The following is a 27,382-nucleotide window of genomic DNA, read 5'->3' as shown; positions in this document are numbered from 1 at the left end:
GAGGTATCTACCTCACTCAACACTCTCGAATTCATGCTCTGTATTGTTTGTTAAGCTAGGTATTTTGAAGATAAACAAGAGAAAAACTATGAAAAAAGATTTTGTAGAGTAAAATTCTAATTGATGTATGCACAACTTGTTAAAGGGTCAACTTGTAGAAATAGAACTTGGCCAAAGCCATCTATTGATTCATAGTACATAGCAAACCACCAGAGGCACATGAAGTTTTTGAGGAGTTGTACCTTTGTCTAGAAAAAATCACATTGATTGTTTGATAAGGAGGAAAGCAGGAGATTATAAAGTCTACTCTATTTTCTCAAGGAAAGGCTGGAGCAAAACCTTACCATGTTGAACCAAAAGGTAAGTATGAAGCAAAAAAGCAAAATAAGATGGACTGCATTAGCTACTAGTAAGAATTCTAACTAGGAAAGAGAAATATCGCTTGGCATGATCAGAACTAGGGAGGCAATACTATCAATTGGAGTTCAACGATTGTCGTTTGAGACGCAATTTGTCCATCCTCCTTTGCCTCCGCGCTAGTGCTTGATATGGATGATCAATATGCAAAGGTCTTACAAATAGTCCTTGTGTAGATCCACCTTCCCATAAGATGCCTTGCATTGTGATTTCAAATGCTTGCTATCGCACTTCCCAACTCTTGCGTGATTGTTTTGCTTGTTGTGCTTCAAGCTTTCTCTGCTTTGCGGCGTCTTTATCTGCAAGAACTTGAGATTTCTTTTTCTCCTTTTCCAAACGTTTTTCTTTCCTTGCTTGGGCAACCTCCTCCTTCTTGGCAATTTTTGGTCTCATACTCTCCATATATTGAGAGGATGTTAGAATTAAACTATTTATATAGTCTACAAATGCCTCCCGATTCACTTGCCTCACGGATACGTCAGCTGATGGAATTCGTAAGAGGTCAATGAGGTGCTTATTCCCAATCTCTTGCTGTTGTGGCTTTAATGTGTTGATGTTAGCATTCTCATATGTGGTTGGATACTGATTCTCAACTTCTTCTAGCGACCATGACCTTGGAGTGATTGGAGAAGTATAATTCCTCAAAGGAGGTTGTTCACTACTATCAGTTATGTGTGCCACATTACCCACAACTGCATTTCTCTCTTCATAAATAATTTCGTGCGGGCCTCTTTTTTTAAAGGTGGAGATGTTTGCATCCTCCATCAGTTGTGTGAAGGTCATTACTTGGCCTCCATGTTCTCCCAAGATGTCTTCCTCTAATTGTGCCGCCATGTTGTGTAAGGCAAGGATTGCCTCATCTTCAATGTTTTCTTGCATTGGGGTGCTTTGTACTTGAGAAAAAAGCTCATCATTAGGTGTTCCATTATTTGTCCCCAAGTCATCTGTTGCTTCTTCAATCAGATTGATACGGTTACTTGGCATACCTTCAAACCGAACTGCTGATGAGTCTAGCGGCCAAATGCCCGTCACTCGGAAGCCTGCCTTAATGTTGGATTCTGTGAAAGAGATGAAATTGCCTTAGCCACTATAGTGGCAAGCTCTGTCTTTGATGCTTGTCTCGAAGAAGTTCTCTGCTACCAGATGTCCCTTTCTTTTTGAAAATTTACTTTTAATGATTTAAAGACACTTACATCTAAAGGTTGCAATTTATGTGATGTATGGGCGGGCAACGTAATGATGTCTATTCCCTTCTTTTGAGCATACTTTACCACATCTATTGACACATGACTGCCATGCCCATCCAAAATTGGAAGATGCCTATGAAATTTTCCTATTGTCTGTGTCACTGCATTGTCAAAATGCTTTAGCCATGCCTTGAATAGCGAGCCCATCATCCACGCCTTTTTTTGCATAGCCATACTTGTTCCTTGTTCACAATTTTGAATGTAATCACCATTAATTCGACTATTCTTAAAGATGTAGAAATAAAGAATGGCCTAGCCTGCTGCGTGTACACAACACAACACGATCATCCACTCTCGTGAATCACAAGTGATTCCATACACTGCCTTTGCTCCCTTTTCTGCCAACACTTTCATGCCTTTATCTGTAAAACCCTGAAATCCAGTTTCGTCTGCATTCCAAATGTGGGTGGGTGGATAGGAATGTTCCATGTAAAGCTTTTGGAGATTGTTATGCAGTGACTTCACTATTTCAGGCCTAAATCTGCTTGCCCTAATTGGTGTAATCCCTCTGTCACCCTAAAAACCAAGTTTGGATGTCTTCTTCGAAAGCCCTCCCACCAACTTGTTCCTGGTATTCCATTGAAAACAAGGTGTGCCTTGTTTGACAAATTTCGGCAACTTTAAGCTCCCGATCTAGAACGGAGACGCCATGTCCCGATTCACATTTTAAAAATATCCATTTGAGTAGAGCATCTTCCTCCTCTATTGTCAACTGCGTTGATGGTCCTTTTTTCGTCTTTTGGGTCCTCCCTTCTTCCCAATTTGTTATAGCTGAACGACTCATCCCAAATTGTAGAGCGTACTTGCGCAATGATAGGCCATTCTCTCTTGCTTGAAGAGCTTTTGCCATATCTAACTCTGTCCAAGTCAAAACATTGCGCTTCTTCTTCTTTTTCAATGTCTTTGTTGAGTCTTCTTCACCCTCCAAGGATAGCGGGCTCTGAAGATGTTTCGAGAAGCGGAACCACATGCAAGAGTGTAGATTCTTGTTTTGGAAAATAAGGCTTGGCTAGTTTTACAAGCGGTGGCCCGAGTCGATATTCTGCTCTTCTTCTGGTTTTAATCTTGGTTGTTGTTGTGGGAGGGTTGTCGTCGCTTCTCTTTGATGCAGATGGATTGCTAATCCTCCTTGAGCTTTGGCCATTCTCCTTGCTTGGAGATTGTAGGTTGACATTCCCTCTCCTTATTGGCGTAAATTGCACCCTCTTTTTGCACCTTTGTGGAGTTTTTGTACTTTTTCTTTGTGCTGCACTCCATGGTTGTTTGGTCTTTGTAGGTGGTGAAGGTGCAATGGCTTGTTTTCTCTTCGCCATACCTGTCCAAAAATCTGTAGTTGAGTGAGACAATGAATCTGTGAATCAGATGGAAGATATGTTTTAGTGTATATAAAACTTACTCGAAGAGGGGAAGATCTTCCAGCAGGCGTAAATACTCTTTTACTGAGAACTTTCTCTTCTGAGCCGGTTTGAGAGGGCTAGAACGTGGCGCACAATCTTCCTTAGGTTCTTCCTTCGGCAACGGTTGTTTGGGAGAGATAAAAGGAGGTGTCTTGCGAGGTTTTTTGCACATAAAAACTGGCTAAACATGAACTCTTCCACAACAACAAACTCTTCCTCCGTTTTTATGTAATAAAAGAGAAGTGCAAAGCAGTCCTTCGAGCGGATGTCTATCTATTAAGCATGCTCTGCATTCACATGGGGCAGAAGAGGCCATGATGTGTCAGTTGCATTGCTCGATGAGTTTGTAGAAGTGGAGGAAGATTCTTTACCCTATGTAATCACATTGCTTGATGATTGTTTTTGTGGCCTCATTTTGCACAACCCTAGACTGCAAAGTGCAAAGTTGAAGAAGATTGATAACATTACTCTAAAAGAAAGGTAGAGACATTAAGAAAGTACCTGATGCATGAGCAACACCTTGTGATTCCTGATGCGTGATGCCTGATGTGGGACCTGCAAATTTCTGATGCGTGAGTAACACCTTGTGATTCCTGATGTGGAGCAGTAGCTTGTGAGAGACCGTGGGCTGACTGTATGAGCAACAAGTTGTGACAGATAGGGGCTGCTGCTTCTTGTGTGTTTTACAAGCTACACGAATGCTTGGTCCTTGGGGTTGGTTTCGACATATGTAGCTTAGGGCTGCTGTTGTTGATGTTGTTGGTGTGTGTTACAGGTTATGTGAATGTTGTGTTCTTGGGGCTGGTTTTGATGTATGTAGCTCTGTGCCTGGGACTGTGAGTTGTGTAAGTGTAGCAGGTGAATTCTCTGTGTGTAGAGAAGGTTGTTGTACATATGTGTGGAAGGTGATTGTTAATTTAAAGAGCAAAGGTTATCAAGTGCTGATGAATAGTTCATGTGCAGGTATCAAGTGCAGGATCTTGTTGGGATGAAGAAGGACAACGAACGAATCTAGATCATGAAGAGGTTGCAATGAGTGTGGGTTGTGAGTGTATGAGGATATGAGAGAGAGTGAGAAATGAGAGCGTGAAGCTCCAATAAAGAGACAAGATGTATCTAATAATTTATTTTCAGCCACATTGTAATTTTGGCCTACTTTTGAATCTACTTTTGAATGAAAGTGGTTATTTTTTTAGCTTTTCTTTGTACCTAAGTGTTGTCTCTCCTTCCGACCCCGGTTTTTAACTGGACCTTTTACCCTAGGGGGTCTACCTTTCCAAAAAAATCTACATCATGTGCTTGCAGGAGGTATTTTCAAAAATCCCTCTACACACACGTTTCTCCATATATTAAATGACCCCTCTTTGCTCATAAACTTGTAGCTTTAAACACATTTCTCCATATTTTAAATGACCCCTCTTCCCTCATAAACTTGTAGCTTTTTCTTATGTTTCCATTTTTAAACCCCTCTTTTAAATGTAATCATCTTTTAATTCTTGGAAATTTGAAAAAACCCCTCCAATGTGAACTTGTATGATATAAAAGAACAACCCACCCCCCCCACCGCACCCCCCCCCCCCCCCCCTTTTGAACGGCCCCGGCAAAGGGAACGAAGGTGGAATGCCTTACCAAAACATAGTATATTTGATATGCTTTATATCCTTTGTAAATATCAAACTATGCTATCAATGCCTTAAGAAGAGATGCTCGAATAGTCTAGCAAGAAACCCACTCTCTCATTGGCATCCTCTTCTTCCAAGCTCAAGGAGACCGTTGTGCAATTATTATTGCAACTGGGATGACTTGAGGGAAGGAGCAGCCTAGCCCCCCTAATAGATGTGCTAAACACGAAAAAACATTGGAGCCACTTCTTTAAGAGAGTAGGACTTACACATTTTGAAAAAGAAATGGAGAGAAGAATCTAAGTAGATTCTCTCTCTCTCTCTCTCTCTCTCTCTCTCTCTCTCTCTCTCGGCTCGTTGCATGGTGCAAGCATAGGTGAGTGCATCTTCTCTCTCTCGCGCTCTCGTGCACAACCTATGATGTCTCTATCTCTCACTCTCGGAGCACCTAGATTGGTCTCTCTCTCTCTCTCTGTGCGCATCTCACCCTCTCAAGAACGAGTTTTCTGCTGTTTTTACAAGTTTAGAGAATGCCTTTCTACAGATACAATTGCTGAAAGCTGTCATGTCTGGTGGTGCTTTGGTCGACATGGATTTTGTGGAGGAGAGGAAACGCATGGTCGAAGGCAGTCTTGAGAGGAGGAGGTGGGCAATCAGGAGGCAACAAGGCACGCTAAGGATAGGAGAAAAGTGGGAAGAATATTCGTTGCTATTGATTTTTTTTCAAGGAGCCAATAGATACATTGAAAATGAAGCATCAATAACATTAGCCTAGGTACCATGTGTTTTTGTTCAAAAATGTTACACAGCTTCTTACTGCCCAAATCTATCCTCATGCTATCTTTGGAAATAAAAGTTGTTACCGTTTCATTTTCCTTTTCCCTGTGTGGAATATGTGTTCCTCTCTAGCTTCTTCAATTTTGAAATTTAAAATTTGCAGTTTGCATGATACTATAGGTTTTTCTAGAATTTTGTGCCTTCCTACCTAGGCAACTACATGATTACCTATTGTTGAGAAGGTAATAATAGTGTTCATTAGAATGCTCACCTTGTCCACTGACAGGTGATATGTTTCTTTGGCACATCTATAACTCTAAGTGCCAATGGTGGTAGCCATAAAGCCAAAAGTTTCTCAATAAAGTAAAGAAGCTTAGACAGATTGAGCGCACCAACTGCCTAGTGAGTTCAAAAGCTTGCCTTTGTACTCTTTTACCACCTTGGTGGTTCTTTACTATGGGCTCCACGCGTTGTTCAATAGCCTTTTGGCTAGACATCTTGACTTTGGCTTACCTAGAAAGCTTTTTAATGGGCTTGGTGATTCTAATAGAGCTTTGTCAATAGGAATATATGCATGGGAATACACCGACTATAAGTGGAAATGGACGTGGTTGAAATTTTTGTTAAGAAATGCGGGCCTTTTTGCTGGTCTTAGAATCTTGAGAATCTTGTTTGGGAGAGCATTCGCAGCGAAATGGCAGGCAGTGGGACTCATCATGATTTGTGGGTGCCACCAGGAGAGGACTAAAGAAAACACAACAATTTATAAGCCACACGTCCATAAAGAATATCTTCTTATTGAACACGTGGCAATAATTCAAGATGGTATTTACAGCAGTATCCAAGAAAGTCCTTCCTAGTAGTCGTGCGCAAAGAGTTGGTCTAGCGGTAAGGCTTTGGCCTCTCAGCCTACAATTTGTGGGTTCAAATCACACGTTGAGTCACACTGTAGAGGGACACCTTGTGCTCACCTTGCTAAGGCTCTTGCCCTTGGACACTCAAGTGCATTCTCCTCTTGGGGTGGGTCACCGAGGAAGATGTTTGTAGCTAGTTGCTACAAGTTCTCTCTATCGTTCTCAACATGTGGTGCATCAATTAGGTGGCCATGGTGATGCCTACGTGTGGCTCTTGCCCGATGGCATGTGGCCCTTGCTCAACCATGTAACATGGCTAATATTTAAAAAGGATAAGCACCTCCATTGTGGGCCCTTGGGTGTGTTGGGGAAAAAAAAATTCCTTTCTAGTAGTCAGCCAAATTTCCTCCTTGCCAAGATGCAAACCATAAGTACTCAAAGAATTTTACAAATTCATAATGTGTTACAAATACTTCCTTATATTTTTTACTGATTTTTCTTCCTCTTACTCTCATTTGATATTAGCTACCCCTAGGCTAAACTGAGGAGAACCTTTTTCGCACATTGGTTTAGTAAAAATGTATTGTAAAATGATCAAAAGAAGGCAAAAAGAAAATGTGAATATTGCCTGTCATTTTCCACCTTCCACCGAACATTGCCTGACAACTTGCCCTCTATAAATATAACATGCCTTCGAAAGATGTAACTTATAGCCCCTTCTAATATAATTCACAAGCGTTTCTCTGGCAAAAAATATATATAAAAAATTTAAAAAAGGAATACAGTCCTCATTAAGCCTTTAGGCACCTACATTATTAAATATTCAAATTAAATGCTCCATGGAAATTTAGCATTTATAATATTTTGGCCAATTTAAGTTTGGAGAGCTCTCGTGCTTCATCTGCACTATGGGCATGCCCAACATGAAAGTCTCCAGGAAGGCCGCATGTGAGTAGTGGAGTCTTGTAGAGGTGGAGCTTATGCGATGGCCTTGGCTTGAGGCGAGGGGGATTACCTTGAGTGTGGCACATGGCTGCCAGCAGTGTGTTTTTTTTGGACACCCCCCTTTAATTTTTGCTCAAAGGTTTGGAGAGCAATAGTCCATACATATTTCAACTTATCATTTTGGCGAACGATTACTCAATTTGGTCTAAAATTATCACTTTTGCAAGCAAATTTATCAATTTGTAAATTTAATAAGGAAACATAGTTTTTAGCTATACTTATTAACATGTCATGTATAATAATTTTACAGTTATTCTACACAGAGAGAGAGAGAGAGAGAGAGGGAGTATAAGGGAAGTATGTGCCACTTCCCCCAACTTTCCAGCCCCGTTTTCAAGTGATTACTTGCGTCCCTTGTATTCGGCACTTTCTTATGAAATTGATCATGCGTTCGTGTCCCTCACTCTCGTGTCCCTCTTGCGTTCAGTTTTCAAGTTGAGCTCTTGTACGTGCGTTTGCTTGCCTGCAGGTCCCGTTTGCATCGCAGGTGAGCCGGCGCGGCCCCGTTTCAGCGACGCCCCGAACGAGGGCGTCACACTTGGTATCAGAGCTTCGGCTCGAGTCCCCGCCGACCCGACGTCGGCCCACGGCCCGTGGTTGTAACCACGTTTTCGGCCCGTTCTGCCTCGTTTTCCACGTTTGCTCCGCGTTCTCGGCCCGCGGGGCCCCGTTTTGACCCGTTTCACCGCGTTCTTCGTCGTTTTGCCCCGTTTTTCAGCGTTTTACCCCGTTTTGCCCCGTCTTACACCGTTTGGGACCGGTTTTCACTGTTTTTGAGCAGTTTTTCGCAGTTTTCGCCGTTTCGGACCCGATTTCGCACTGTTTCATAGTTTTCCAACGTTTTCAAGCCGTTTTGCACAGTTTGTCAGTTTTCGACATTTTTGAGTTTTTCTTTTCGGTTTCGGTCACAAAAATACAGGAATGGCTGGAGATCAAGAATATGATGACGGCTACAGAACCGAGCCCGATTTAAATAAGAAGAAGAAGAAAGACACGAAGACAAAACAAGATGCACAAGACATAGTAGAAAGAAGACTCGAGGCCCGCATCATGGCCTCCGTGGAACAACAAATCAGCCTGATGTCGGCTAACCTGGGGGATTTGATTCAAACACAGCTAGGCCAACGGTACGAAGACCAACCCGGTCCCAGCAATGTCAACACGCGACGTAACACCCAAAGACGGACACGACCCGAAGACGAAGATGATCAGGATGATCGAAGTGAAAGACGCTACTACAGCCCGGACCGACATCTAGAAGACGAAAACCGACTTGGAAAATTCAAACCCAGTCCCCCAGAGAAATACAAAGGCAACCGCTCCTCACTGGCACTCAACAAGTGGTTCAGCGAGGTAGAAGACTACATGCAGTGGAACAGCATAGGCAAACGCAGATATGTGCAAGTGGCCAAAACCTTCCTGGCCGACGACGCCTATGTCTGGTTCCTCACTGAACAACAATCTAAGCACTGGGAGGATTGGGAGGATCTACAAAAAGACATGTTAAGCTACTTTGTCCCAGAAAATGAGGGCAACAAAGTCAGGGATGCGTGGCGCGAACTACACCAAGACGGCCACATATCAGACTACATTGTCAAGTATCGGCGACTCATGCTCCAACTCCCATTAATGCACGCAGCAGACAGGCTACATGGGTTCCTGTACGGCCTTAAGCACTGGGCCCGCCGAGAAGTAGAGAAACAGAGTCCCAACACCTGGGAAGTGGCCGCCAACATGGCAGAAAAGCTCCGGGACACAAACACCATACCAGGTTTGCCCCCAAACAACCGTCCCAACAATTTTGCACCCAACCACTGGCCTAACCCACCCGTTGGGCAAGGTCGCGGATTTGTACAGAATAACAGAAGCAATGTTACCCGCCCCCCACCGCCCCATCTCCACCCGGGACTAGGCCGCGCAAGTGGCGCCGTAGTCCCACGCAGCGTTTTTGCAAGCAACTCCTCCAATCACACACCCAACAGTTTTGCCTCCCAGAACTACAACGGCAATAATAACAACATGCCCCCTGACCGCACGTGGTGTAACGACTGCAAGAAGCATCATGGCCCCTACTACGCGTGTGTACGCACGCGCGATTACGCCTCAACATCATATGGCAGAGCCAACACCATACAAATAGAAGAACCACCCTCCCCCCCCCACCGAAGAATCGAAGAAACGGCGGACGCTAGCGCTGACCAACAACTCCGGATTGGAGCTGTAGCCCTCCACCCTCAATGTATGGCAGCATCAATCACGGACATTCAGAATTTGTACGTCCAGACAACGATTGGGACCCAGCAACAATGGATCATGGTAGACTCAGGTGCTACACATAATTTCCTGTCCCCTCAGTGCGCTGCGCGCCTGGGCCTACGCCTCACCACTGTCAATGAAACGACCGTCAAATTTGCCCAAGGAAAGGATAACAACGTACAGGCAGCACGTCAAGTCAGGGTCGAGATGGGTGAATTCACATGCCGCCTAGACTTCATAGTGGTCCCAATGGATGACTTTGAGGCCATCATTGGGCTGTCCTTCAACGACAAATATCTCATTGCCCTCCTCGGCATGAAGGTGGATCAGTTACTGCTTAATAATCAAGGCAAAGCAGTGACAGTGCAAGGTGCCCGACTCACAACGAAGCAAGCATTCACCCGTCAGGCGCACACGCAATCCAAAGGCCCTACCCCCAACCGCCTAGACCCTGCACAGTTAGCAGCGATGAAAGGAAAACAGAAACTCCCAGAATACTCGTCCCCCAAACTCAACCTCATGAGTGCCAAGCAAGCAGAGAGGGCTATCAAGAAAGGAGCTCAGGTTCATCTCTGCATCATACAAGCAAAGAAGCAACCCACCGCAAGGCTCAACTCTATCACCATCGAGCAAGCTAAAGTGGGCGACCCCTCCCTTACCCCCATCCTCCAGAAGTACAAGGATGTGATGCCCCCAGAACTCCCCCCCGGCCTACCTCCCCCTCGGCAAATTCAACATGAGATTGACCTCATCCCAGGGAGCACACCCCCGGCAAAGGCCCCCTACCGCATGAACGACACCGAGCTCAAAGAGCTCAAGAAGCAACTCCAAGAGTTAGAAGACCAAGGGTTCATCCGACCAAGCAGCTCCCCTTTTGGCGCCCCAGTCTTGTTCGTCAAGAAGAAAGACGGTTCGATGCGACTCTGCGTGGATTACCGGGCTCTGAACAAGATCACTATCAAGAACAGGTACCCAGTTCCCCTCATGGAAGATCTGCTGGACAGACTACAGGGTGCCCAATACTTTACTCGCATTGACCTCCGATCGGGCTACCACCAAGTCCGCATCGCCTCTAAAGACATCCCGAAGACTGCCTTCCGCACCCGCTACGGCTCCTGGGAATGGATGGTCCTGGGATTCGGCCTCACCGGCGGTCCGGGTACTTTCTGCAGAATCATCCATGACAGCTTCCGCGACATGATTGACGACTACCTCATCACTTACATCGATGATCTGCTCATTTACAGCAAAACCTTAGAAGAGCACCAGAAGCATGTCGCAGCAGTACTCCAGCGCCTCCGGGAACAACAACTTTATGCCAAGCTGGAGAAGTGTGAGTTCGCGGTCCAGAAGATCGAGTTCCTTGGTTTCATTGTCACGTCCGAAGGCATTATGGTGGATCCCAAGAAAGTGGACGCTGTCATCAAGTGGGCCCCACCAACATCCATCAAAGAGGTCCGAGAGTTCGTGGGTTTTTGTCAATACACCCGCCGCTTCATCCGCGACTTCAGCAAGATCGCGGCGCCACTAACAGAGATAACCAAAGGCCACAAACCTTTTCAGTGGACCTCTAAAGAAGAAGAAGCATTTGAGAATCTGAAGATAGCCATGTGCAGTACACCTGTCCTCCGACTTCCCGATTTCACCAAACCCTTTGAAGTTCACACCGACGCCTCCGATGGTGCCATTGGCGGTGTCCTCATGCAAGAACATCAACCCATCGCCTACGAGTCCCACAAGTTCACAGATGTGGAAACCAGATGGACCACCCATGAGAAGGAAATGCTCGCTGTCGTCCACTGCCTCCGAAAGTGGCGGCACTATGTCCAAGACAAACACACCAAGGTATACACGGACAATATCTCACTCAAGTATTTTCAGACACAACCCAAACTCACCCCCAAGCAAGCGAGATGGCAAGACACTCTTGCAGAGTACGACATCGACATCATACACAAACCAGGTACTACAAATGTCATGCCAGATGCTCTCAGCCGCATGCCCAACCTCACGGTTATCTCCACAGCAACCAGCACTCTACGCCAACGGATCCTCGACGCTCAAAAAGCTGATCCTGCTGTCCTCCGCATGCTCAACGACCACATTTCTGGGAGAGCGGCAGTGGGTCTGTTTGAAGTCAAAGATAACCTCTTCTACGCACATGGAAAAATCTACATCCCCAATGACCCAGAGTTAAAGAAAGACCTCATGTGGGAAGCTCATGACTGCAAGCTAGCTGGACATGGGGGCCAGAAGAGATCTTATGACAAACTTCATCAACACTACATGTGGCCGAAAATGAAGGACGACGTAATCGACTACGTGCGTACCTGCCCAACCTGCCAACTGGTTAAAGCTCAAAGAGTCAAGCCTGCTGGCCTCCTCCACCCAATGCCAACACCCTCCCGGCCTTGGGACATGGTAAGTATGGACTTCATCGTCGACCTCCCCCCCTCCCACGGCCACACCACCATCATCGTGGTCGTCGACTACTTCACCAAGCAGGCGCACTTCATACCGGCCAAGCCTCCCGTCACAGCCTATCAAGTCGCCAAACACTTCTTCGCCAAAGTATTCAAATACCACGGCCTCCCATTAGCCATAGTGTCTGATCGCGACACCCGCTTCCTCAGCGACCTCTGGCGCGAGCTCTTCAAACTGCTAGGAACCCAACTCCGCTTCTCCTCCGCCTACCACCCAGAAACCGATGGCCAAACAGAAAGAGTCAACCAAGGCATTGAAGACTACATACGCAACTACGTCAAAGCAGATCAAAAGGACTGGTCCGAATACATGGACATCATGGAATTCCACTACAACAACTCCATTCATAGCAGCACTGGCTACACCCCCTTCGAACTCTCCACAGGTAAAGAAGTCATCACCCCTCTTGCACTGGCAACCGGCGACGTGCATGCCCAGGATCTGGAATGTGAAGAGTTTCTGCAACAATGGCAAACACGCATGCAAAGCGCAAAGAAGAGCCTCGAGCAAAGCAAGGTACGCATAGCCAAATATGCCAACCAAAAGAGAAGACCGGCCGAGCTGTTCCAAGAAGGTGACTTGGTACTGGTAAGCTCCCAAAATATCAACCTCCCTCAAGGCCTCTCCCCGAAGTTCAACCACCGATTCTACGGGCCATACAAGGTGCTCAAAAGCTACAATGACGTCACCTACAAGCTGGAGCTACCCCCACAAATCAACATCCACAACGCTTTCCATGTAAGTCTCCTCAAGAGGTTTGCACCGGATAACACCTATGGTCGGAATGTCCCCGAATATGTAAAGGATGGCCCGCCCAATGAGCCGGAGGCCATCCTAAAGTCGCGCTTTGGGCGCCGGGGACAACTATTCTATGTCAAGTGGCGCAACCGACCCATGACGGAATGCACTTGGGTACCTGAAGAAATCATGCTCCGTCTCGGACGACCCCTTGTGCTCCGATTCTACAACATGCCCACTGAAGAGGAGGACATCGATCAACATGAAACCACATAGAATAGTCCTCAACCCCCTTGTAAAATAGCAACACCCTAGGTAGCTAGACATTGAGGCAACAACAAACTCTCATCTTTGTAAATACCCACCCCTCAACCTCGGCAACAAATTTTGTATCGGCACGCCTCAAAACCCCGGCTTGACGTGGGCGTCAAGCTCTCTCAACCCGGGGGAGTATATAAGGGAAGTATGTGCCACTTCCCCCAACTTTCCAGCCCCGTTTTCAAGTGATTACTTGCGTCCCTTGTATTCGGCACTTTCTTATGAAATTGATCATGCGTTCGTGTCCCTCACTCTCGTGTCCCTCTTGCGTTCAGTTTTCAAGTTGAGCTCTTGTACGTGCGTTTGCTTGCCTGCAGGTCCCGTTTGCATCGCAGGTGAGCCGGCGCGGCCCCGTTTCAGCGACGCCCCGAACGAGGGCGTCACAGGGAGGGAGGGGGAGGGGAATGTCTCCATCCCTATTTATGTTTGGCGATTGTTCCCACCCAAAACCTTAGCCTTGTCAACATATTTGGCGAATATAGTGTCATTTTTTGCACAAGATATAGCCAAAATTTATTTTGAAAAATCTAAATATAGCCAAGTTTGCGATTTTTAGCCAAAAAAAAAATACACTGATGACTGCCTCTTCCTCTTCTCCAACATTATGTAGTACTCGACCTTACCAGGATAGAGAACCACCCTCCATCCTCTCCTTAGACAGGGCTTGGTGATTCGGACTTGATTGTGTAGGGGTGGTCACTTAGTGGTAGGGAAGCCCTCTTTGTAAACTCATTTCTAGTGATTTGTCGATTGCTATAGTTGGCCTTAGCAGCATGTTTGGGTGGACCCAATGTTGGTGGTGGTGCTTGGGCAATGTGGCCCTCCTCTATAAATGCCACAGGGTGGGAGTCGAGGGATCTACGACGTGGCACATATAGGCAGAGCGGGGGTTGGGGGCCGTCGGATCAACGCAGCAAGGAAGGTAGGTTTTTATATTTACAATGCGCGATAGGTGGGTTGGATAGGGCGTTGGAGTGCTGAGTGCAACATCCAGGGCTCAAGGCCCACCATCCGCAATGTCCGGAAGCCTATTTTTTTTTATTACATGAAAAAGGGATCAATGACGGATTAAACCTCCGTCAGTGATCCCTACACTTTTGGGCGTGCCATTTGTAGACGAGGCAATGTGGCTACGGCTAGTTCCTTTGTGGTCAACTTGCTCGGCTAGCTTCGGTCATGGCCTCTTTGTAGAGTCATCACATTGGAAGATTCTTGTTCAAGCTTGGGCAAAGGTAGGGGGTTTTTGAGTGGCAGTTGGATGCTTGCAAGTCCCCTCAGGCACGTCTCTTGTTTTGTTGTAGCTATTTTCAACATATATGTATGGGTGGCTCCCTATAAAGCTAGACTTTGTATGATCTAGCTGATGGGCCTGATCTTTTTTTATTTTTATTTTTGCAAAACTCACAATTGTGAGTGGATAGTATTAAGAACATTAGAAATATACACCAACCTCGAGCTCATACCGAGCCTTGAGGGACATAGGATTACAAGTTTTCTGCTTGACAGAGAGAACACAACTACTCCTAGGCTTTACTTATTACAAGCTGTCATGTATTGTTCTAGACCAGTCCTTTGAGGCTTGTTTGCCTCCGATCATGTGGATCCTCACTTTGCTCTCTTGTATGATTTCACAAAAGCTTGCCACAGCCAAATCCCCCTCAAACATGCGGCGGTTCCTTGCTTGCCAAATATGGTGAAAGAAGTAGTACCTGATTATTTGAGTGCAGACAAGAAGAGCAGGACTTCCCAACCTGTTACTACCAAAGAACAGATCATTCTTGAAGAACTTAATTTTCCATGTCCTTTGAATCCACTTGCATATTTTCCCAGCCATGCCACTGATTGCCTGGCATTCCATGAAAAGGTGGGCTAGGTCTTCACTAGCTATTCTACACCTCGAGCAACGATCGGACCCGATTCCTCTTTCTTGTATCTTCACGCCCGTCAGTAGAGCACCCCACATCACTTTCCACAGAAATATCATATACTAAGGCCACCTTGGCTTCCAGATGTTCTCCAGGACTCCCTCCCACCGTTTCTCCATCCAGTGCCTCTTCCATAATTTGTTGAGGGGGCTACACCAATTAGCCCCGTGCATTAATGCCTGGTAAATGCCTTTAGAATGTGGTTTCCAAAAGAGGCTACTCCCGGGCCATCTCCAATCGTCCCATTCAAAGTTGGATTCAGAAATTGGCATCACCACCTTATCAAGCTCTTATGATCACCCTGTAGACTAGTAAGATCTCAAAGCCATTGAGCTGAAATTGGGTGGCTAGAGAGTCAGCAGTTTTCCAGCGCTTCTTGTTGCCATCCCAAAATTTCTCAAGTCGAACGAGCCCCTTATTATTCACATTCCTGGCCATTTCTATCCAATAGGGGCTTTGCGGCAGCCCCAATATTTTAGAGAGCCAAGGGGACCGGTGCAAAATGGAGTTCTTAAAGTATCTGGTTGCTTCCCCCATTCCAAAACCTCAGCTGCACTTTTGCACTTCCTCATTAGCTCCCCTGAGAGTCCACTAGATCTAAGATATGACCACTTTGGGGCGAGAAGTTTGTCGTGCATCACAACCCCCTTCCACTTTCCCCCTTTCGATCCCAGTTTTACTGCATCAAGCATTTCCTTGATCATGATAGCCAAAGCTTGGTCCTGTTTAGCCAATGATACCATAAATTTGGCACAAAGGGCCTCAGCATGGGATACATGGTTAAGAATGCGGAGCCCTCCTTGGTCTACTAGGCGAGCAACTACCTCCCATCTAGCCCATTGCCATGGCCGGGAGGTTTTCGTGTTGTTCTTCCAAAGAAACCTTTCACTGGTTTTAAGAATTCTTTCCAGTTACACTTAGCCATCTTCAGCACGGGGCTGAGGAAAGCAATATACGGAATCATGAAAGCATTAATCACTCTAATCCAGCTTTGGAAGGGGAGGAGAACAAACTCCCATCTTCTCATTTTCAAGGATTCTTTCTTTTAATATAATCTCTCGTAAAATATGACGATTGCTAAATTTTTTTTTTAATAAAATGGCAATTTTCTTATGTGCGGCCAAGACGGGTGTTATGGAAAAGTACCCTTTCATTTAAGAGATAAGTTGTGTATATGAGAGAGAGAGAGAGAGAGAAAACTTTGTTCACTCATTTGAATCCATTTGTGTATAACTATGAGGCATGCAATTAGTATCATAATTGCAAGGATAAGCCATATTATGATGAGGGTTATGTGCCCCCCTTATCCATGCCCCTTTTAAACATTGCACAGAAAAAAAAAAGGCATCATTAATCAATTTGCCATGTGGCACTAACGAACGATCCATTGTTGATCTTTAGGGGTCAAGGGGTCGATCCCTTTAGGGCTTATAAAGGCCAAGGATAGTGGCAAGTATATGTCACAATGGCCTACATGTGACAATGCCCCTTTATAAAAAAATAGAAAGAAAGAAAATTAACTCTCCATGTAGCACTGATTGACAAGCTTTATCCAACGGTCCATAGTTGCTCCCAAGAGTTCCATGCTTTACTAAGGCCTTATGTAGGGGAAAAAAAGTCGATGTCATAAAAGTGACTGCCCTTTCGCTGAAACGTCCAACACCTTAGGGTTAGGACGTTAAAAACAAATCAAACACAACCCCAAACAAGGTAAAAAAAGGTCGATGTTGTGAAGCAAAATCATGAGGCACAAATTAAAATGTCCCAACATGCATACTTTAGGTGGTTTGCTAGTGTGGATGCAACTAATGGGGGTAGTGGTGAGATGAGGGACCCCCAAATAAAGTTGGAGGGCACATTTTTTCTCTATTCTTTTCTTTATTGACTTTCACATTCTTGCTTGCCTCTAAAGCTCGTTTATGAGTTGGCAATTGCCTAGATAGCACTACTTTATAGCGCACAAAGAACATCCTTCCTCCTCTCTCTCTCTCTCTCTCTCTCTCTCTCTCTCTCTCTCTATATATATATATATATATATATATATATGTAATTTACCTTATGAGACAAGACCTATTGTAATCGGCTAATTTTAACACCGTACATTTAGCACTTGAGCTTGGTTTTAATAATCGTGTGTGCTTGTGCATGCACTGTGTGTGTGTGTGTGTGTGTGTGTGAGAGAGAGAGAGAGAGAGAGAGAGAGAGAGAGAGAGAGAGAGAGAGAGAGAGAGCCACATTGGTCCTCAAGATTTTCTCAAGTGCCTCTTCTATGTAAGCCATATGGGTTCCCTCTTCATCATGTTTGAGCCTTTGAAGCTTGTGATCTTGCTCGCTCTTCTACATCTAGGGACACTACAACACACCACATCAGCACAAACACAGGTTGGCTTCTATGACACATCTTGTCCAAATGCAGAGGCTATTGTGAGATCCACAGTGACGACACATATACAATCTGATGTCACCATTGCTGCTGGCCTTGTGCGGCTCTTCTTCCATGATTGCTTTGTGCAGGTAAAAAGTTTGATGTCATCTTCTTTGCTCTAGAGATCAGTCTTCTTTAGTCTTACTAAACCTCGTAATATGTTGTGGGTTCCACTTTCTTGCATTGGGAGACTACTTTATTTAAAGATCTCTTCATCGAAACTATCCTTGCCCCCATGGGTTTTTTCATTGGATCCATAACATCCCTTCGAGATGGGATAAATGCAATTTCCAAGGAGTTTTCAAATACATAACTTTTTTGTTCCAAAAGACCAATTCCTATTCTTATAATTTGAAGCACTTATATAGACAACCGAAATGTTTACAAGAGTCTACAAGGATATATAACTATGATGCCGTGAATATTTTGACCTAGAAAACAGTCGGGGTTTATCATTTTTACTCAAGAAATTCAAAGTACAAACCTAGATATGAGAATCCTGCACAACTCTCAAATGCAAAGAGAGGAGTTAGTTTTAAGGAGGGTATCAGCAATATAGTGCATTAAAAATTGGCAAAATCATAGGTGCGAATAGCGTAAGCCAAAAACTTGCCAGCTTTATTATAGATTGCAAAAAAGACTCTCTCTCTCTCTCTCTCTCTCTCTCTCACGCAGGCACAATGGGGCAATATTATACTGGCGCACACACTCTCTCTCTCTCTCTCTCTCGCTCGCAGTCTCTAACGAGAACATAGTGGGGTGTGGTGTAGGGGTGCGATGGGTCGGTGCTGATAAGTGGAGGCAACGCGGTGGAGAGGGCAGCGCCCGCCAACGCTGGCGTACGCGGCTTCGAGGTGGTGGAGGATGCCAAGGCCCAGCTGGAAGCCACTTGCCCTGGCGTTGTCTCCTGTGCTGACATCCTCGCTCTCGCTGCCAAGGACGCTGTCGACCTGGTATAAATAACCTTGTTCCGTCATCATCATGCATCTGCAACTGTTCTTTATTATTTGCATGCCATAGCCATAGCAAACGTGTATCATGTAGGCTATGCTATGTGTTATGTTTACTCATAACACACATGACTACACACATACCTTCCATCATCAATGATTCATAATTTGCATGTGTTTTGAGCCATAGCATACATATATTCTATGGCTAATCAAACTTATTTATGTTTACTCATAACACAGATACGTGCATGTTTGTTTGTGTTTAGGATGCGTTCATGCGTGCACTAGTCATCAATAATATGTCGTCGATGCATCATGCATAGTTATCAGATATTTTTTGTAATGATTGTGCCTCATGCATGGTCACACGCGCACCACTATTTATTTGTCTTGCATGTAACTATGCAAGTCTTTTTGCAACTATGTCGATTTTGGTATAGAAGTGTGACAATTGCCTTTATTATATTGCAAGTGGTGGTCCATTAATCACTATTCTTATGATATGTAGAGTGAAGGTCCTAGTTGGCATGTGCCCCTTGGGCGTCGAGACGGAAGAGTGTCTTTAGCATCAAATGCAGCCAACATGCCTTCGCCTTCGGATTCCATTGCTACTTTGAAGCAAAAATTTGCAGCAAAAGGCCTTTCTGTACAAGACCTGGTTGTCCTAAGTGGTAATCATTATTACTGACTTTGAGGTTGAGTTTTTGTTTGGCTACAATCATCAGAATTGTTCATTCTCTTCGTATAGTTCACATCATGATTTTCATCTTTGCTTACCAATAAAATTGGGCAAGGGATTGTCAAAACTCATGATCTTTGATGGGTTATTGGGTGTGTGGAGCTTTTCTTGTTTGTATGGCTTTCCTTTTTGTTCAAAGTGTCACATGATCAGTCTTGAAAGATAAAATCTTCAAGCTCGTTGTAGCACATAGGCAGTGCTATTTGTTGATTATTTTGTCTCATTAGTTACCGTATTTTGGTATACATGCATTTGCAGATGTGAAAAGCACCATTTGTTTGACACGCAGAGAGTCCCACAACACTAAAGGTGTAGGGTGGGCTTAATAGTCCCACATCACTATAGGAGTTGTATAGTATGGCACAAGAAGTTTTGGACAAATTCTCACAATAATTCCCACATTCTGTCTTACCTCAACATCATGAGCTTCTGTGAGGGAGGCACCGCATACCTAGCTAGGTATAACTAGGGGTAGGGGACTCGACCGCTGGCCCGGTGGGGGGGCGGTCTGCCCCCAATTGGCGGTCCCCTGCCGCCAATTGTACCTAGCTAAGTATGCGGTGCCTCTGTTACAGAGGCTCATGATGTTTTGCATCGTATGAAAAACACTAAAAAAGGCTCCGTTTTCTTACATAAGAAAATTTCCAAATCTTCTTCTGTGGGTTGTCCCTAAGTTGTGATTTTTCTAGCTTAATGCCTCCTTTTCTCTCTTTTGATGAAAGACTTCACCTTCTGTTGCATCCAACAAATTATTTACACACTCTATCCTTTTGTATGCTGAGAATTCATGGTCTCTTTGTATAATTGTCCTCTCTTAGGTCCGATCTTTTTCTTACTTTGTATGTACATATATGATATTTGGGGGGAGGTAAAGACTTGTTGGTGAGAGTTCAAAATGACCTTAGAATGGTTTAAAGATCGTCAATAAAGACAAAATCAAATGGTTTGATGCTTAATTTGTGGATTGGTAGGTGCCCACACTATTGGACAAACAGATTGCAGGTTCTTTAGTTACAGGTTATACAACTACTCATTATCGAATCAGTTTGACCCATCGATCGATTCATCCTTTTTGGGCCAATTACAGCAGTTATGCCCACCCCAGGGCAATGGCCTTGCAAAGGTGGCATTAGATACAGGAAGTCAAACATCTTTTGACACTAGCTTCTTCAAGAATGTGAACAAAGGATTTGGTGTGTTAGAGTCGGACCAACGACTCATGTCTGATCCTACCACATCCTCGTATGTAAAGCGTTATGGTGGGCTTGTTAGCGGACTCCTTGGCGTTCGATTTGACCTTGCCTTTGCCAATTCCATGGTCAAAATGGGTAACATTGGTGTTCTTACCGGCTCCAAAGGTGAAATTAGAAGAGCTTGCTCCTCCGTCAATTAGGGTTGCTTTGCATTATATTCAAGAGTCTCCTCCTTCATCAATTAGGGTTTTTTTACAATGTATTCAAGAGCCACCCACATAAACATAAGAACAATACGGAACGCCTAACAAATTTTCGTCCTTTTCATGGCAAAGTATCAAAGAAAGACCATTGTACCTCCCTTGAGTTTGAATGCTTTGACCATTTGTATTATTTTTACATAACACAGATGATAAAATATATAAAAAATAAAAGCAAACAGATTTTTCGCTCCTTTTATATAGCCTTGAGATTGTGAGTGTGTGGGTGTGTGCGCGCGCACATGCATTGTTCTCATACTTGGTATATTTAAGCCTTGGAACTCCAATCGAGAAGGTTGATGCTGCAAGAGATACTTCGTTTGATATTTGAAAGCTTGAGGAAACGAATCAGGCAATTCAATAATATAAGCATGGTTAGAGAGAAAATCAATTGGATTTTCCTTGGCTTCTTGTGGGCAAAAGTAATTTTGCAATGCTTAATTTGTTTGCCAAAAAAACAAACAATGTAAAGGTGAAGGACCTGCAAACATGGAATACAATGAGGGAAAGGATGTTTCGGAGGGGTTCTCAAATATTTGGAGCATAATTTCTATTGTAAATGTGATGTAACTAAGGCAAACACACTACTATGGCAATTTGGTCATGCACGTTAAAATTTTTGTGCTTAAAACCAAACTTACACAAATATTTTGTGCATGTGGGAATGTTACTCTTCCAGGAAAACAACAATTTCAACACAAGGACCTCATATTAAAATGTCAGTCTAGGTGGCCATGGCTCGTTGTGGAATTATGTAATTTTTTGGTTTTCTATTAATACAATACTCACCATTGTGAGTTCTGCAAAAAAAAAAAAAAAGTGGGGCAATCTTTACCATGATTCTCTAAGGGCATTCTTGTGAACGTCGAGACCACAGTTTTCCATGTGGCCACATTCTTTTGCGTGAAAAATTCAAAGAAAAAATGTTTTTAGAAAAAGTGTTTTACAACATGAAAGGCTAGTATAGGCCCATCGTCTACTGCAAAAAGCGGCACAAAATGACAGCACAATCGCAAAGCAACAAACAAGAGCAAGAGAAAAAGAATGCACAACAGAATGCCTACATCTTCTATATTTGAGTCTTCGTGTGGATTTTTAACGTTAAGAATACTGGAAAACTGTCCAAAACAATCGTCTGTTGTCTCTTGCTAGCTGATGATTGCAGGTTATGTGCAGAGGAAACTAGTGACAAAAGCGTCTGCTTTCGGTTTCTGGGTGCATAGTCCTGGTCGTTCTTCTTGTATACTTTTTTGGTGTATGAGGGGAGTGACTCGGCATGCCCTACCCGACTCTGAAAACAAAAAACAGGATATGTGCAACATGGGTTTGACAAGGAAGATTCGAGCTGTTTTCAGTAATTGTAAAGTGTGATAGCCTATGGAAACAAAAACCGATTGATTGTGTTGGTAAAAAACTGAAAACTTCGTGAATAAGGAATTCTTAAGGGAAAATGGGTTTCTAAGTAGCACTTTGATCATCATGTATCCAAAGTGTGGCACATTCAAGAAAGCACAACTACCTTCTGATGGAATCCTATTGGTGATATGGCTTGCTGTAAAATAATGAACATGGGGTGTGAGTACCCTGAGGATGGTGAGGAGGCCTTAACTTGAAGGGTGTGAGCTTTGATACTGGGTGCAAAAGGGTCAATCCATAGTCATTGACATAGAAGAATGCTAGTGCATGGCCATCATCAAGAGATGTGCATAGATGTTGCAATGCTATTCATGACAAGTACAAAATCCAACATTCTCAATTGAATGTAGCATATGTTGAACATGCCAACATCCTCGTGAAAGTATAAGAAGCTCTTGTTCAGCTTCTTAACTAGGATGTTGTCTCTTGGGGTGCATTGGATTTCATTGGCTCCACTCTCTAGTGTTTGTTGGATTGTAGCATAACGACCAAATGTGTACCCTTGGAGAAAATTGTACACTCAAGTAGGAGCAACATTCAAGGAGTTGTTAAGTTTTTTATCATTGGGCGTGAGAATACACCATACCCATAATTAGAGCTTCTTACATGATGTTAAAGAATTAGTGAATGCAACAGTCAATACGATGGAAAGAGTGTAAAGAACTAACCATGCCAAGCTTTGGATCTTCTTGCACGATGGTACAGTAGTGAACATGAAAGTTGACACAATGGAAAGCTAGTACAAAAGTGAACGTGATAATCGACACAATGACAAAAGATGATGATGGAGATCACATTATACATGCTCAACATAATGATGAAGGTATAAAAGACAGAGAGACCATGGCATAGAGGATGCATATAGAAGAGATACCAACATGCAAAAATATGTGAAGATTGCAGTCGACACGAGATAAGGTACACAAGTGGAAAGTTGCTACAAAAGTGAATGCAACAATTGACATGATGGTAGAAGATAATGATGGAGATCACAACATGGCATGATCACGATGATGGAGATTGAGGTCGACACAAGACAAGGTATAAAAGATGAAGAGACCATGACAAAGAGGATGAATATAGAAGAGATATTGTTGGTGAAAGGTTGCAGATATTGCAATCACCATGCGAGAAGGTATAAAAAACAAAGAGACCGTGACAAACAGGATGAATTCAGAAGAAATTGCAACATTGCAAACCAATCTTCTAGGACAATGCATGCATGTGGGGAAAGAGATGATTGTGGATATTGTAACAGACGTCATTGACATGATGATGGAGATCGCGATCGACACGATGGTAGAAGTTGATAAAGAAGTGAACACTATATTCAATCTATTGTAGATGAAGACAACGGAGATGATGGAGATCGTGGTCGACACGATGGTAGAGGTGATAAAGAAGTGAACACTAGTATTCAAACTATGGTAGATGAAGACAATGGAGATCGCACTAGACATGGTTTACATGATGATGGAGACCAAGGTTGACATGAAAGGAGGTATAAAAGACAAAGGCACCATGAACACAGCAGAGAGGATGAATATAAAAAAGATTGCAGAATTACAACCTATTTGTTGGGATAATGGTGCATGTGTAAAGAATAGCAACACAACGCTCAAAAGCACCATCAATGTGCGTGATGAGAGAGGAGGTGTGAACTATGAGGCTCATTGCAATCCAAAAGCTGGAGAGAACCTATCAATTGCAACCCAAAGCAAGAGGAAAACCTACAAATCTTGATGATTGCATGTTAGAAGACACCATATCCAACTTTGGAGCTTCTCAGACGATGGTAAACAAGTGAATGTCACATTCAACACAATGGAAAGCTAATATATAAGTGAATGTGACACTTGACATGATTGTAGAAGATGATAATGGAGATCGTAGTATACATGATTGATATGATCATAGAGATTGCAATCAACATGACACTAGGTTTAAGAGATGGATAGGCCATGATAGAGAGAATAAATATATGAGAGATCACTACAGGCAAAAAGCTATGCAAATCGTGACTGATTGTATAAGGAGACAATCAAAGAAACTCATGTTTGGCCTCTTTGGATGCCAAGGTGGATTTAGCATTGTTCTTGATTGGTCTTAGAACAAGGGGTGACCCACCATCCCACACCATAGGTAAAGCCTTGCTAGTTGAAAATGTATCCGCTAGCAGTCCGTGGCATAGGCCTTTACCTTTCCATGCTCATGCTTGCTACTACAAGGGTTCCCACAAAATGGGTGAGATATGTCTAGGCAGCATAGGTGAGTGATTTCCAAGCATCAACACATTTCTACTAACTGCTTTGTCTTAGCACGAACAACTTCTCCTCTCCAACAATGTTGGTTTTAACAACTACAACAAACACTCCCTATCTTTCTACATGATTTTAAAAAACCCTCCATTGGAGATGACCACGATCGTGCTCGGTTTGATCATGACATGGAAGAGTAAAAAAGAGAAAGAGGCCGACCCATGCACTTTGCCTCTGTTTTGACTTCTTTCTCAGCATCTCCATCACCTAAAGGATGGCTCAAGTGAACTCTAAGGGCATGACAAGCATTTGTTGATAGCAATATAGACTAATAGAGGTGACATTTTGTCTGTCAAGATATAGGAGATAAAAGGATGCACTAGAAACAAAGTTATTCTTTACAAAGTGGTTTGAATTTTGAAATTGGTTCTAATGCCTTAGACCAAAGCATAGGTGATCGAAATGTATGCTAAATGTGGATTTTGGGCCAGTATGTGTGGTTTGATGCCTACAAGCCAGGATGAATGGATGTTGTCAAAATCCAGGTTTATGGTGGTACCATATATTTTTGTAGTGATGTATGAGAGCACTCTTAGAATTGTTAGGGTACTTTTTCCCTCACTAGGAGGTTTTTACCCCCGTGCATTGTATATACACACATCACTTTAGGGCTAACTTATCTTTCTATTTGCACACTAAGTAGTATATTCTCTGTTGTGTGCCCTGAGCTTCTTCATCTTATCCAAGTTGTGTGTGAGTCCTTGCAACCCTAGTTCCAACATATGGGCTGAAGATGGAGTGCTCGAGATGCTCTCCAAGCTTGTTAATCGAACGTAAAATTTATGAGCGATGTCGTGTCGTGGCACGTGCATAATATGAAAATAAAATATCTACCTCACTCTCAATGCTTTTGCTGTGTGGGACCAAATGCTATGATGTACATAGTGTGCTAAGTGCGAAAATAGATGCCACGATTGTAGTCGTGTATATACCTTGCGAGGACAGCGAGGCCCTAGACGTGGCACTGTGGAATACCTTTTCACATAAATATATGCCTCTTTTGCTTTAGAAATTTACAAATGTCAAGAGTATCAAAGGGGCACGCTTGTTTTGCCTAGAAAGTTCAATGCGGGCGATCTCGGCCAAAAATAACAGGTTTCATGCGCAGGCCGAAGAGATGCATCTAGAGTGCTTGGCAAGTGGTAAAATCCAATGGGATTTTTCTACAATTTTAGAGATTTTTCCCAGCTCGTTTAGGCTTTTTACGACAAAAAATGGCAGTTTTGGGCTAAAAATGTCAAAAAATGGTCATTAAATGGTAAAAAATATCTCAAAATGCCATGTCACTCATGATGCCGTGACTATGAGGAGCAAGGGAACATTTTAGAAAAACAATATGAGCACTATAATCTCCTCTGGGAAGGGATACAAAGCCTACACCTAGGTATGCTAGTGCAGTCCCGTGTTGTTCCAACCCTGTATTCGAGGCTGTAAGGCCACCAATTAGGGTTTCCCCTCTTCAAATACCTACTTGGGAATGAATAATGAAGTTCTAAAGCTTCCATGAGTGGCTACGACGGAGAATTGAAGCATTTGTATAGGGTTTTTATCAGGGGGAAGAGCGCTGCAACTGTGTAATTGGCAGTGAGGCTACACCAAATCATCACACACACAAGAGTTTTGAGTTGATCTTGATACTTTTTCAAAGAGAAGCTTTCATGGCTGGAGTTTTGTTCTTTTTGAGTGTGTTTTTATCCTCAAATCTTCTGATTTGCTTGATTTCGCTACGAACTCTCACAGTTAGAGGCCCGACACTTTCCTAGCCACACTCCACACTTCTTGACACAAGTTTGGTGAACCCCACGCGAAGTATGCTAGGGTTAAGGTTCAAAGTGACAATGCAAATTTTTCAACCTTTTGCTGTGTTTATGCAACAGTAGCAAGCTGCGAAAAGGTGGGAGCGAGATTTCCTCAACCAAAGCGCTTCAATCTGTGGTGAAGAAAATGGACCAATTTAAAGGTAAAGATGTAACAAAGTATCTTTGTGGATATGTAAAGGATATGGAGCTTCATCGAGTGCCCGAAGCAGAGATGGTGCAAAGTTTTGAACTAGCTGTGGTTCTCGAGATCAGAGAGCATGTAAGGGGAATTAGAAATGAGCATGGGGCAACTTGGGAAACATTCAAATTAGCCTTGAAAGAAGAGTATTTCATGGAAGACTCCGAAAGGGTAACAAAGAGGACTTTTTTAGAGTGGGTAGTTCGCCCAAAAGAGGGACTTTTGCCTACCGAACTGCTAAGGGAATTTGAATGCCACTATGATCAACTTTCGAGGATTGAAAAGACTACCCTAAACTCAGAGAAGACATAGCTATTTTTGCAGGCAGCATGTAAAGAGATTCAAGAGAAGCTAGAGTTACTTTTTGAGGACAAAGATGCTGAACAAGTCTTAAAGACAAATTGGAATGAGGTCAAAGACACTATTTCACTGCTAACTAAGAGACAAGATGATAGTCAACCCTACTCAAGCCCCAAGTGTTCCCGAGAGTCCCATGAAGCCAGTGATTGTGGTTCCAAAGAGTGACAAATCCATTCTCGGATGATATTGTTAAGAGAATGCAAGAATTGAAGTTAAAGCTTGCAAGGCTAGAAGAAAAAGGGTAACCGTCATGCCAATCTATAGGTCAAAGATCTCAAAATAGAGAAGGATTTGTAAATAGATGCATTTGGTGTGATAGTACCGACCATGGAAGGAGGGATTGTGAAAGTTTCAAATATGATTTGACAAAGGAGCTTGTTTTCTTTAAAGATGGAAAAATTCACTTAAGCGAAACAGGTAAGCTCTTGGGGACAAACTTTGGTAAAGGTGGGATGAAGAAGCTAGTTGAGGACATGGCTACTAGCCATGCCATCTCAATGGTTGAGGCAGCTGCCTATGGGTTGAAGGTGGAGCCTATTAAGCAGAAAGAAGTCAAGGTTGGAGAATAAGCATCTAATGGGATTGGAGAATTATGGCCATGGGCGATAGAATCTTCTATGAAGGATAAAATGACTAAAGAGGTTTTACATGAAGCTGGAGACTACATTTGGCTAGAAATA

The 27,382-nt window shown here is 43.5% G+C and overlaps 1 protein-coding gene and 1 pseudogene across 1 annotated transcript; one reads left to right on the top strand and one right to left on the bottom strand.

Annotated features, from left to right (window-relative positions):
• Nucleotides 1-639: 639 nt before the first annotated feature.
• Nucleotides 640-2,634, bottom strand: LOC147426094 (uncharacterized; annotated as a pseudogene).
• Nucleotides 2,635-17,111: 14,477 nt separating this feature from the next.
• LOC147426093 (peroxidase superfamily protein) lies at nucleotides 17,112-20,804 on the top strand. Its single transcript, XM_086498650.1, has 4 exons — nucleotides 17,112-17,554; nucleotides 18,236-18,418; nucleotides 18,927-19,089; nucleotides 20,129-20,804. Exons 1-4 carry the CDS (start codon nucleotides 17,321-17,323, stop codon nucleotides 20,548-20,550), a joined length of 1,002 nt encoding a protein of 333 aa, XP_086354776.1. The 5' UTR covers nucleotides 17,112-17,320; the 3' UTR covers nucleotides 20,551-20,804.
• Nucleotides 20,805-27,382: the final 6,578 nt, after the last annotated feature.

The sequence above is a fragment of the Adiantum capillus-veneris genome, chromosome 24, assembly GCF_014529385.1.
Source record: "Adiantum capillus-veneris isolate H3 chromosome 24, ASM1452938v2, whole genome shotgun sequence".
In the NCBI taxonomy this organism is placed as follows: Eukaryota; Viridiplantae; Streptophyta; class Polypodiopsida; order Polypodiales; family Pteridaceae; genus Adiantum; species Adiantum capillus-veneris.
The sequence above is the reverse complement of the archived record's forward strand: the minus strand, read 5'-3'. Positions and strand labels throughout refer to the sequence as shown.

Excerpts from the sequence above, each read along its gene's own strand:
- LOC147426093 (XM_086498650.1), top strand. The coding sequence starts at position 17,321 with ATGGGTTCCCTCTTCATCATGTTTGAGCCTTTGAAGCTTGTGATCTTG. Across the intron at positions 17,555-18,235 it reads TCCATGATTGCTTTGTGCAG|GGGTGCGATGGGTCGGTGCT; the intron begins GTAAAAAGTTTG and ends GGTGTGGTGTAG. Across the intron at positions 19,090-20,128 it reads AGACCTGGTTGTCCTAAGTG|GTGCCCACACTATTGGACAA; the intron begins GTAATCATTATT and ends GTGGATTGGTAG.